The sequence below is a fragment of the Nelusetta ayraudi genome, unplaced genomic scaffold, assembly GCF_046127955.1.
Source record: "Nelusetta ayraudi isolate G7.1 ecotype Tasmania unplaced genomic scaffold, CSIRO-AGI_Nayr_v1 ptg000002l, whole genome shotgun sequence".
Taxonomy (NCBI): Eukaryota; Metazoa; Chordata; class Actinopteri; order Tetraodontiformes; family Monacanthidae; genus Nelusetta; species Nelusetta ayraudi.
The window spans coordinates 12,914,180-12,926,292 of NW_027466052.1; the positions used below are offsets into that span (position 1 = coordinate 12,914,180).

At 41.2% G+C, this 12,113-nt stretch overlaps 1 protein-coding gene across 1 annotated transcript in view; it reads right to left on the reverse strand.

Annotated features, from left to right (window-relative positions):
- LOC142887617 (uncharacterized) overlaps nt 1–12,113 on the reverse strand; it is a 36,280-nt gene that overhangs the window by 22,128 nt on the left and 2,039 nt on the right. The window contains exons 3-29 of the mRNA XM_076025399.1: nt 11,583–11,697; nt 11,416–11,500; nt 11,028–11,134; nt 10,355–10,565; nt 10,106–10,231; nt 9,848–9,965; nt 9,005–9,143; nt 8,476–8,586; nt 8,195–8,264; nt 7,861–7,998; nt 7,577–7,741; nt 7,387–7,481; nt 7,177–7,303; nt 6,845–7,100; nt 6,367–6,416; nt 6,114–6,223; nt 5,865–6,016; nt 5,520–5,658; nt 5,241–5,348; nt 4,918–5,094; nt 4,566–4,805; nt 4,261–4,417; nt 3,949–4,077; nt 3,011–3,158; nt 2,607–2,650; nt 1,643–2,373; nt 4–1,462 (exon numbers count right to left, since the gene is read on the reverse strand). Of these exons, the coding sequence (XP_075881514.1) occupies nt 4–1,462; nt 1,643–2,373; nt 2,607–2,650; nt 3,011–3,158; nt 3,949–4,077; nt 4,261–4,417; nt 4,566–4,805; nt 4,918–5,094; nt 5,241–5,348; nt 5,520–5,658; nt 5,865–6,016; nt 6,114–6,223; nt 6,367–6,416; nt 6,845–7,100; nt 7,177–7,303; nt 7,387–7,481; nt 7,577–7,741; nt 7,861–7,998; nt 8,195–8,264; nt 8,476–8,586; nt 9,005–9,143; nt 9,848–9,965; nt 10,106–10,231; nt 10,355–10,565; nt 11,028–11,134; nt 11,416–11,500; nt 11,583–11,697 (5,507 nt within the window). The remainder of the gene's footprint in view (nt 1–3; nt 1,463–1,642; nt 2,374–2,606; nt 2,651–3,010; nt 3,159–3,948; nt 4,078–4,260; nt 4,418–4,565; nt 4,806–4,917; nt 5,095–5,240; nt 5,349–5,519; nt 5,659–5,864; nt 6,017–6,113; nt 6,224–6,366; nt 6,417–6,844; nt 7,101–7,176; nt 7,304–7,386; nt 7,482–7,576; nt 7,742–7,860; nt 7,999–8,194; nt 8,265–8,475; nt 8,587–9,004; nt 9,144–9,847; nt 9,966–10,105; nt 10,232–10,354; nt 10,566–11,027; nt 11,135–11,415; nt 11,501–11,582; nt 11,698–12,113) is intronic.

Consider the following 12,113-nt stretch of genomic DNA (forward strand, 5'->3'; position numbering starts at 1 on the left):
CACTTGGCACTTTTGTGGTGGTTTCAACAACGGCTGTGGTTGAGGCTGTCACTGGGCCAGTGGTGACGGTAGGTTTCTGTGTTGTCTCAACACTCACACTTGTGGACTGTGAAACAGTTGTTTCAGCAGGCTGGCTGGTGGTTCCTTTGGTTGTGGGTGGTACCTTTGTTGTTGCTGTGCTCACAGATGGTTTTGAGGTTACAACAGTTGTTTCTGGCCTTGATGTTGAGACACTCGAGACCTTGGTGGTGGTTTCAACGATGGCTGTGGTTGAGGCTGTCACTGGGCCAGTGGTGACGGTAGGTTTCTGTGTTGTCTCAACACTCACACTTGTGGACTTTGAAACAGTTGTTTCAGTAGGCTGGCTGGTGGTTCCTTTGGTTGTGGGTGGTACCTTGGTAGTTGCTGTACTCACAGATGGTGTTGAGGTTACAACGGTTGTTTCTGGCCTTGATGTTGAGACACTCGAGACCTTGGTGGTGGTTTCAACAACGGCTGTGGTTGAGGCTGTCACTGGGCCAGTGGTGACTACAGGTGTTTGTGTTGTTTCAACACTCACACTTGTGGACTTTGAAACAGTTGTTTCAGCAGGCTGGCTGGTGGTTCCTTTGGTTGTGGGTGGTACCTTGGTTGTTGCAGTACTCACAGATGGTGTTGAGGTTACAACAGTTGTTTCTGGGCTTGTTGTTGAGACACTTGGAACTTTTGTGGTGGTTTCAACGATGGCTGTGGTTGAGGCTGTCACTGGGGCAGTGGTGACAGTAGGTTTCTGTGTTGTCTCAACACTCACACTTGTGGACTTTGAAACAGTTGTTTCAACAGGCTGGCTGGTTGTTCCTTTGGTTGTTGGTGGTACCTTGGTTGTTGCTGTACTCACAGATGGTGTTGAGGTTACAACAGTTGTTTCTGGGCTTGTTGTTGAGACACTGGGCACTTTTGTGGTGGTTTCAACGATGGCTGTGGTTGAGGCTGTCACTGGGCCAGTGGTGACGGAAGGTTTCTGTGTTGTCTCAACACTCACACTTGTGGACTTTGAAACAGTTGTTTCAACAGGCTGTCTGGTGGTTCCTTTGGTTGTGGGTGGTACCTTGGTTGTTGCTGTACTCACAGATGGTGTTGAGGTTACAACAGTTGTTTCTGGGCTTGTTGTTGAGACACTGGGCACTTTTGTGGTGGTTTCAACAACGGCTGTGGTTGAGGCTGTAACTGGGCCAGTGGTGACGGTAGGTTTCTGTGTTGTCTCAACACTCACACTTGTGGACTGTGAAACAGTTGTTTCAACAGGCTGGCTGGTGGTTCCTTTGGTTGTTGGTGGTACCTTTGTTGTTGCTGTACTCACAGATGGTGTTGAGGTTACAACAGTTGTTTCTGGGCTTGTGGTTGAGATACTGGGCACTTTTGTGGTGGTTTCAACAACGGCTGTGGTTGAGGCTGTCACTGGGCCAGTGGTGACGGAAGGTTTCTGTGTTGTCTCAACACTCACACTTGTGGACTGTGAAACAGTTGTTTCAACAGGCTGGCTGGTGGTTCCTTTGGTTGTGGGTGGTACCTTGGTTGTTGCTGTACTCACAGATGGTGTTGAGGTTACAACTGTTGTTTCAGGGCTCGTTGTTGAAACTCTCACTGGGCCAGTGGTAACTACGGGTGCCTCTGTTGTCTCAACACTCACACTTGTGGACTTTGAAACAGTTGTTTCAACAGGCTGACTGGTTGTTCCTTTCGTTGTTGGTGGTACCTTGGTTGTTGCTGTACTCACAGATGGTGTTGAGGTTACAACAGTTGTTTCTGGGCTTGTTGTTGAGACACTGGGGACCTCTGTGGTGGTTTCAACAACGGCTGTGGTTGAGACTGTCACTGGGCCAGTGGTGACTACGGGTGCCTCTGTTGTCTCAACACTCACACTTGTGGACTTTGTAACAGTTGTTTCAACAGGTTGGCTGGTGGTTCCTTTGGTTGTTGGTGGTACCTTGGTTGTTGCTGTGCTCACAGATGGTGTTGAGGTTACAACAGTTGTTTCTGGGCTTGTTGTTGAGACACTGGGGACCTTTGTGGTGGTTTCAACGACGGCTGTGGTTGAGACTGTCACTGGGCCAGTGGTGACGGTAGGTTTCTGTGTTGTCTCAACACTCACACTTGTGAACGTTGTAACAGTTGTTTCAACTGTCTGGCTTTCTGTTGTTGTTTGTCCAATTGTACTGAATGTAAATGGAGTCGTTGTCGGTCCTTGCGTAGTTGTCAAGCATGGAGTCACCTCTCCTGTTGTCGTCCCATTGACACCACATCTGCCAGTTATACAGTTTCCCAAACCGTCAATGGTGTTATATATCGTCTCTCCGTACTGGTATACTGTTCCATTGATGTAGCAATGACAGGCTGAAAATTGAGAGTATTGTTTTTAGTTTGTCTTAGTTCTTTCTTTTCTTTTTCATTAATTTACATCATAAATGATATCCAACACTGTAGACCGTTCCCCTACTTTTAAGTATGTATGTATGTATGCATGTATGTATGTACTTTTTGTATGTATGTATGTATGTACCTTTTGTGCTTTCAAAATTATTATATTTTTGTAATTAAGATCATGATTTCACAGTTTGTATACTTACAGTTAACATCGTAGTTGCATTCTATTCCAGTGACATCACAGGAGCTATTAAAAACAAACATAAACTTAAGTTGTATTTGAATATAAAATCATTTTAGAGATACCTTTTTAATCAAAAAATAACACAATTGTTGTTTGCTCTTTTCATTGATAACCACCCTTCACACTATGTGTACATACAGCCCCAAGTCTATATTACCAGATTGTCCCTAATTTTCCATAAATTTTAGAATTACAACATTGTTAACATTCAACAGTCAAATATTTTACATCAATCTGTCAATATTTCTGACAGCTCAGCTTACATAATCATGCAAAATGTGTCAATAGTTATTTTAAATTATGGTTCATAAAAGTGTATTCGTGTACTCGTGCTTGAAACTGAATCTTCAGTTTGAGACATACCATTTATAACAGTTTTCTGCTTTAACTTCATCCTCAATGTCATAGTGGTTGCCTTTGCCATCATAGCAGCCACACTGTTCCCAAGAGACACACTTCATTGTATCTTCATTAAAGAAAGGCCTTTCTGAGGGACACTGTGGGTAGCAGCCTGCAACACCAAATACATTTGCTCTAACTTCATTGTTGAATTACAAAATACACTATTCATGCACCCACACCCAAAACTGAATAAGCTTCAAGTTTACTCTTTCTTGTGATTTCAGTGATTGACACCAACAAATTGATCACAGCATAGGCGTTTTCCAAAGGTTTTCTTCATGCCAAGTAGATCTTACAGACTGATTAGCAGTCACATAAACTTTTTGGGCCTACCGTGTCCATTATTTTGCCTCAAATATTGGTTCATAAGCCTTTGTTTTGCTAAAACAATGCTAATAAATAAGATAATTGTTTTTATTTTCATTTGATCTTGTTTTCTTCATGACCACTCATCAATCAATCTAAAGTGTCTGAACTTTCTCACTGAGATCTTTATGTTTCTTCCTTCTTTATTTGTCTCTCCCTAGCCTTGGTAGATACACACTTATCACAGAAACAGATAAAGAGGGATTTTATTTTTGATATGTTTTTTTGGTTTTGGCTTTGTGTTTTCATGCCTCTAATGAAACCTAATGTCGACAACATGTCAAGTTATTGGAATTCAAAGAAACTCAGAGCACTATTCCATTTATAACGGCACACTATAGTCAAAAATATTCTTCAATGCCAAGCAAGTAATTTGTTGCCATAAAACGTACAACAAATTACAACAAAATCTTTTGTTGTACATCTCATCACTGAGTTAAAGTACATTAATGTTACTGTCAAATTAGACCAACCCCAAACTGAAAAAAACAGATTCAAATGTAACATGACGAAAAAGGAGCTCTCAACTTTACCTTCAAGAGCAGTGATTTGTTTGAAACAATTTCCTGATGGGTTTCTGCAGGTTTTCATGCAGTCAGCTCCACAAGACTTGTAATGCCACTCACAGTCTCCGGGGGTGTTATAATAGTCACAAAATACAGCTATAACAAACAACAGATCAGCAGTTTTTCCCTTGTTGCAAATGTGAAAACCAAAAGCAGGACTTTCACATCAGCAGTCACTGTCACTTTCATGAGTCACTGATTTAGATTCAACATGTGAGACCTCTGTCCTGAAATCCTGCAAGTTAGATGTGAATTTTGTGGAATGGCAGCCAAACTTACGACACAAGTGTGGTGTTCTCCACTTAACGCAAACTCCAGCTTCATTACAAGCTTTGGCGTAGGCAGCCACAGCAGTGCAGAAACATTCGCAGTCCCCACCTGCGTCACATGCGCAAGAGTCTCTTACGCAAGAATCAAAGTATGGACCAGGATCGACCTCAAATTGACAAAAAAGGGGAAAATTAGTGTCACATATGTATCAAAGCAAGCATTTAAAAAAAATACATTGAAAACATCTTTCTGTCTACTTCTTAAAAGAGGGTCTGTATTGCCATACAGTGTGTGTTTGCAGGGACTCCACTCACCTGCAAATGGCAGCATTTGAAGGTGGCACTAGTGATGACACTGCACTGTTTTCTGGACCAGGCCTCTCGGTAGGGGTTTGAGGTACAGGGATCAGTCATTACTTCTGTGTTTGGGCAGCTGGATGAAACCCTCCAGCTATTACCAAATGTCATTGCATCTGTCACCGTCTCAAGGGAGCGTGTAGTGAAATCGTTTTTACTGTTGCCATCATAGTTTCCACACAAACCACAGACCTGTCCCTAAAACAAACAAACCCAAAGACTGTTGAATGTCTGTCATTCTTCTTTCATGGTTTATGTACTAACTAGTAATCCCGGTTTGTGGAAAACCAGTCCAGGTGTCATTATTTACCTGGTATTGTGGGTTGAGTTTAATGAAAACACTGGTTTTCTGGTCCCACATGACCAAGAGTCCATGCTTGATGGTCACCACCATGTAAAGGCCAAATTTGCCAATTGGTGCAGCTAACGCGTTGCTGCTTCCCTTCACCACACTGAACATCTCGTCTTTCAGTTGGTACTCATTATCCTGTGGGTATCAGAATAAAACATTTTTACAACACTTCTGAAGCTATGTGGAATAATGATTTAATTTTTTTTTTCTCTGAAATAATAAAATAATAAATAATAGATATTCAGACAAGATAATGATCAAGAGAGAATGAGAGTATTTACCCCGAGGAAGATCTTTAGGGATTTAGAGCAAGTGACGTTTCTCCCACAGAGTACATTCTCAGTAATAATCCGGAAAGTGCCATTGTTGTCATTGTCGCCACAGTAGTCCTAACAAAGACAATGTCAAAGAATGCACACAATGGACACCTCAGTTAAAGCTAAAATCCTGAATACAATAATACCATGTTGCCCTGTGGCCAAATTTTAATATCATAATTTTCTATACAAGCTTTATGTTAGGAAAGGAAAGATGTGCATTATGTCCATCTGCCGCTTTACCTGCACGAGAGTGTATTCACACTGTCCACTGAAGTCAAATCTCTTATCATCAAATGAAATGTAGTGGCCATCGCCATAGATAGTACAAACTCCGTCACACACATTGGTGGTACATATAAACTTCCGTCCACTGCAGTAACTGTGGAGATAAAATTGGTTAATGCCAATTAAATTGCTTTGGCATTTGGAGCCTGTGGTCTTTGTTCTTTCTGAAATTATTTCTATCACTTTTTTTTATCGCTTCTTTCAATTCAATGTAATGGTTAAACTTTTTTGGGGGTGTGAAAAAACAAGATTAATATTGATAGACATAGCACTGCTATGTAACGAAGGTTCTGTACGAACCAAGTGTTGCAGTCAATTGTGATGGTCTGTCCAGGCATGTATATCTTTCCATGATGCTGACACGGACAACTTGTCTCATTGATGCAGCCTCCTTTTCCGTCCGACAGCAGGCCTTCAGGACACATGCAGCCTGACACGCAGTTTTGGTTTATCTGTAACGGATGCAATAGTTGATATAACAGTAGATGTGGACCTGACAAAGACTGGACATAATTTAGTGATCATTGTCTGTGTTTACTAGCTGCTTACACAAGGCATGTCATAAGTGGCACAGCTCTTTTGACACTCAGTACCAGTTGTCCCAGGTAAAGCTTTGGAGCAGTCCAGGAAAGACATTGGGGGATTGCACGTTGGTGCAGCTTTGTTAAGAAAAAAAAAAAAAAAAAAAAAAAGAGGGGGGAGAGTGTAAGGGGGGCACATACCACATGACGATCAGGATGAGTCCTGGCATTATATGATTAAATGATCATAAGACGGCTTTGTTGTATGTATGTAAACCTACTTGGTTGTTGTTGCAATCCTGGGCAACTAAGAACTCCATGTCTGCAGATACTGTGATACCAGAACGAGGACACGTTACATAGAAAGCCGAGAAACAGTGAACACCAACCACCAACCTACAAGTACAATCTACCCATGATGTGAGATTGGCTACTAACTAACTGACTGACTGACTGACTGGCTACACGACTATTTTGTTTTGACTACTGACTTTTCTTTTGATGTTTTTTTTTTTTTTTTAAAAAACAACAACTTATCAACTTTATTGGTCTTTCTATTTGCCTTTCCTTTCAATTTGAGTAATGGGGTCTTATTATTGAAAGCTACTATTATACTACTAATACTATTATATAATTTAAATGTTGCATATAGAAATCAAGGCACATGCAGTAAAGGTAAATGTTCAACTGGAACTCTCAGGTGCTAACGGAGCTACTCAGATTGTGAAATCCTAAAACGGAAATCTGCTGTGTGTATACCATGTGTGGCCATCTTTGCTTAAAGCCTCTCCGGCCTTAATGATGATGTCTTCGTGATAGCAAGGGCACTTCTCGTGTGCAACACATTCGTTGTCTTCGTTCATGTAAGTTCCCTCAGCGCAGCCGCAACCATCCACTGGCGTGAAAGTGGTCTGGCAAGAGTAGTCAGTCTGGCCAAGTGACTGGCAAGTGCGATTGCACAAGGTCATGTTGTAGCCATATATTGTGCCTTTTGGGCACGATGTACTGAATTTGCCTAAAGGGAGAATTGAAAGAGTGAGATAACTCCACCTTGGCCACAGTATAACAGAAAAATGAAGCACTTTACTCACCACAGATTGTTGACCTCCAGCCATTGAGTTGGATTCCCGCTTCTGAACATGCATACACATATGCAGAGACAGCGGCGCACATGCTATCCTCACTTTTCCCGCAGTTGCAGCTGTCGTACACGCAGTTCTGGCATAAGACGCGTTTGTAAGTGGGGGTTTAAACAATCAAGTCAGAGTATTTATTGTGACCGACCGTCTTTGCAGACATACCTCTTTGTAATGGTCTGGGCTGATAACAGAGTGACAGGCAGAAAACACTCCCTTTGGATCTGTTAATTTGGAGCACCAGTAGTGCGCATACTTGGCTGCGAGGCGTAAAAGACACAGAATGGTTATGAGGTTTCATGGCTTGCAAATGGCATACCGCACTGCGGTTGACGCAAATGTTTCTTCATCATACCCTTGTCAATACTCTGGCTGCAGGGGTCTCCGAGGTTCAAGGTGATGTCACGGCAGTTGGAGTTTGTTTTCCATGAATTGGCAAATGCCACTGCAGTTCCCTCCACAAGCCCACTGAGGGCCAGAAAGTCGTCAGTCATGATGTCGTTAAAGTTTCCACACAGACCTGTTGCATAATTTAACATGTTATGCATCGAGGTACTTCTCACAGTTTTGACTTTCACAGCTTGAACGATGACTCCACTTAATATCGATGGAGCAGGGCTCCATTTTGAGATGGCTTACCGGTACTTTGTCCTTTAAAAGAGCTTTCAATTGTGACAAAAACCTGCATCACAGGCGAAAGCTGGACCATCACTTTTAAGCCCACACTGGTAGTGATGAGGATATAGAAGGATGATGGTTTGAAGGCTCTCACGTCCGCTGCAAAGTTATTTAAAAAAGTCAGCATTGCACCGAGTTGCTCGTGGAAATCATATAGAGTGTGTTTGTATTGCGTTGTATGGCATTGTATGTATGTATGGCATATGGCATTGTATGACATTGACTCAACATTCAAAACCAACAGTATGAGTAGTTAATAGGTGCTTAAATCATTAAAGAAAATGTGGCCACTTACATTTAAACAGAGGCAACTGAGACTCAACACCGTCCACAAGCACCTTCCCACTGGACAGGATTTTAATGTGCTGTGTGGAAAGTCACATTTTATAAGATGATTGATAAGATTCAATAATTTCTGTTTGTTGTAACTATCACTTCAGGCAGGAAAGAAGCAAATTAAATGCAAACAGCTAAGTATAAAACTTGGAGATTATTCAACACCAACAGACCTGTATGCTGCCAACGTTTTTTCCCTGTGTGAAACCTCACAGAGCAACTCACAGAAGGGTGTCATACCTGATAATTGTAGTTGTTTACGGCCAAAGTGACAGATTTGAGGCATGTCTTTTGTCTTGTCAGACCACACTGGAGTAAGTCCACTACCATGACGTAACGAAGGTTTTGATCCTGGAGACAACCCATAAGAGACAGTCTTTACTTGTCAGTGCATAGGGAATGTAATTGTATTTGGCAGCTATCATAATCACTGCAGCTTATGAAATAAACAAAATAAACATTAAATATGAAGAAGATCAAATATGATAGCAATTACGTAACAATTAATAACAAGAGCAATATCAGGAATAAAAGGACAGAAAAATACAGGGCATTAGAAATTTAAAAAAATGTGACAGTTGCATTCCTGACTGTAAAATAACTGTAAAGTGAAAACCTTCGTCATCTCTTACGGTAACGAACCAAAACCTCTAGTCACCACAAGAACTGTGGGCGTGCTGATGCCATGCTTGTTTGAGGAAATTTCCTGTACTGAGCGGAATCTAAATCATTTTTACGTTCATAACATAGTTAAGATAACCATCATTACCTGAGTCAGAACATATGAGCAGTCACCATGGAAAGAGTATGTTTTCCCATCAAACGTGTTGATGTGAGCTCCGCCCTCGACCGAACATTTGCCTGGACACTTTTCCTCCGAACACTTCCACTTGCCTTTTTGACACATGCTGTCACCCAAAGATTAGGTTGTTAAATGACTAGTGCATCAAACAACTTGTCATCAACAACATCCTCAACTATTATAATAGTCCTTATGGTGTAATTTTAGCCTTTCAGCGTGAGCATGGAACAGCAGAATGAACAAAATCAGAACAGTTCAACTTGGATGTCGTACACTTGCTATGTTGCTACAATGCTGATAGCCATTCAACTGACAATAAAAGACCAATCATGTACACTACCCGTCAAAAGTTTGAACACATACTTGTGATTGAATGGTTTTTCTTTCATTTTCATGACTATTTACATTGTAGATTATTACTCAAGGCATCAAAACTATGGGTGAACACAAATGGAATATGTATTTATCAAAAAAGTGTGAAATACCTCAAACAAATTTTATATTTTATATTATCTAGAAGATCCACACTTGATATACAATATATATGACATAACATATTTAGGTATTTAACATTTTTTTCTTTTGCCACATTAATATATGTACAATAATATAATAATAATATAATATAATAATATATATACATATCTTGGTCATATATTCAATGTCCCTACAATGTAGAAATGGGTAAAGATAAAGAAGAAACACGTGTGTCCAAACTTTTCACTGGTATTGTACATGGTAGTGAAAGGTCACTAGACTTGATCACTTTCTCTGTATCACCTTGAGAGCTCAAGGATTCTCCCATCTTACCAGGATTTACAGCTCTCAGCGAAGGACTCTCCAGGAAGGAAGGTTTTCTGGTTGTGTTTACATGGACACTGACTTAGGGGGACACAACCAGTGTTACCAACGTCATCTTGGACAGTTCCTAAACGAGATAGGATGTGAAGTCAATTTTCACTGCCTTGTTCAATATATATGCCAAGTTCAATATACATACAGCGCTTTACATATTGATATTTAGTCCTTTTTGAGTATGTGTGTGTGTTTGTGTGTGCGTGCATGCACCTGGAGGGCAGCTGCATCCATCGTGGCAGTGGAGTTCACACGTTTGGCTGGCAGAAGGATTGGAGCACGTGTCGGGACAGGAACTCATGCACTCTTTGAATTCCATGTTCCGTGAGCAGTTTTTGTCTGCGAATGTAAAAGCTCCTTTTTTATACTTGTGACCATGAAATAATGTATGGAGGAAGAATACTCTAAATAGGCCCGTATTTCATGGGTCAACAGATTTGAATGTCCGATCTGAGAACTTACTGCAAAACTTCTCAGTCCTCCATTGCTGGGGTGTTCCACCTGCATGGACACACTGCCTGGAGTACTCGGAGATAGTTTGGCAGAGAAAGGTGTTCTTATCTGGCAAACTGCAGCACATGTCACCCTGACAGGCTTTAATGAAGTATTCCACGTTAATGTAATTTTGGCAGTCTTTGAACGCAGCGCCGGAGAAAATCTCTTCACAAAATTCCTGAGAGAGAGAAATATGACAAATTAAGGTGACGTGTTTAGGTTAAGGGTGACATGGTGGCGCAGCAAGAAGGTTGTGGGATCGATTACAGGCCTGGGGCCTTTCTGTGTGGATTTTGCATGTTCTCCCTGTGTCTGCGTGGGCTCTCTCTGGGTTTTCGGGCTTCCTCCCACAGTCCAAAAATCATGCATGTGAGGTGAATTGGAAACTCTAAATTGTCTGTAGCTGTGTATGTGAGTGCGAATGGTGGTTTGTCTTTGTTTGTCTCTATGTGGACCTGTGATGAACTGGCGACTTGTTCAGGGTGTAACCCTGCCTTCCCCCTACGGCACCTGGGATAGGCTTCAGCAGACCCACGTGACGCTGAACTCAGGAAGAAATGGGTATTGAAAATGGATGGATGGGTGGATGTTTAGGTTAAAGTTTGGTGTGAATGCGTTCGGCCGTCAGTGAGTGAAGTACCTTAATCGCACAGCTCTCCTGCTGTGTTTCCTCAGGGACCTCACAGCTCTCTGTGGGTCCATCCATCTTGTTCAAATCAGCAAAGTCTAGCACAGATGATTCAACTCCTGCAATACAGAGGAATACAGTTACTCACCATGCAGTGGCAAAGTTATTAATGTCTTGTGTTCAAAAGCCTCATAGGGAGAGACATCATAATCATCATAATGACTGAGAAATGTTGTGTGTGACAAAGTCAAATATCTTATCTACTCTATCATTCTACAGAAACGTAGATTTAGAGAATGTCTGTATTTAGCTATTTCACAATATGGGTCTATCATAATCCCCGTTTACTTGTATTGATAGGTGTGAGGACATTTAAACCACAACATTTAAGAGATCATACCTTCTATTATGAGATCCTTAGGGTTGCCATCAAAGTTTCCACAGAGTCCACATAACTTGCTGCGGTAGCGCTGGTCGATTTCAATCTTTCAGAAAAGACACATATACATATAAATAATAGTACATATAAACAGTTGGGTGGTGTATTTTTCAGGGTGTGTTACATACATCAAGGGAATCATCCAAGTTCCAGACAGCCCGAAACCCCAGTTTACCCACGACGATGATACTGGTTGGAGTCGAAGTGATGGCCATTCCAAATGAATAGTGCGGCAAAGTCACCCTGCATGAACACAGAGAAGTGTGATATGAAGATGAAACAATTCATTAAAAAATGATTTTAGTTCAGCTAAGGTTAAAGCTCTCAATAAAACCAGGCCTCAGTAGTCAGAGGCATTTTTCTCCATGCCGGGGGTGGGCAAACTACGACCTGAGGGCCACATGTGGCTCATTGAGCTTTTTAATCTGGCCCGCCGAACTTGAAAAAATTATATCAGTAGGAAGTAAGTCATAGAATATTTGTATTTTATATTTGTGTTTTAAGAGTCATTTCAATAAAGAGCTAAATACCATGGGGGCTTCAAAGATACATATTTTGTTGTTACATTACAAAAACATTAAAGCACATGTTTTCTACATGTCCCATGATATTTTTTCCTCTGATAAGGTGGTTCACCAAAACACGCTGTCCATCCGCTC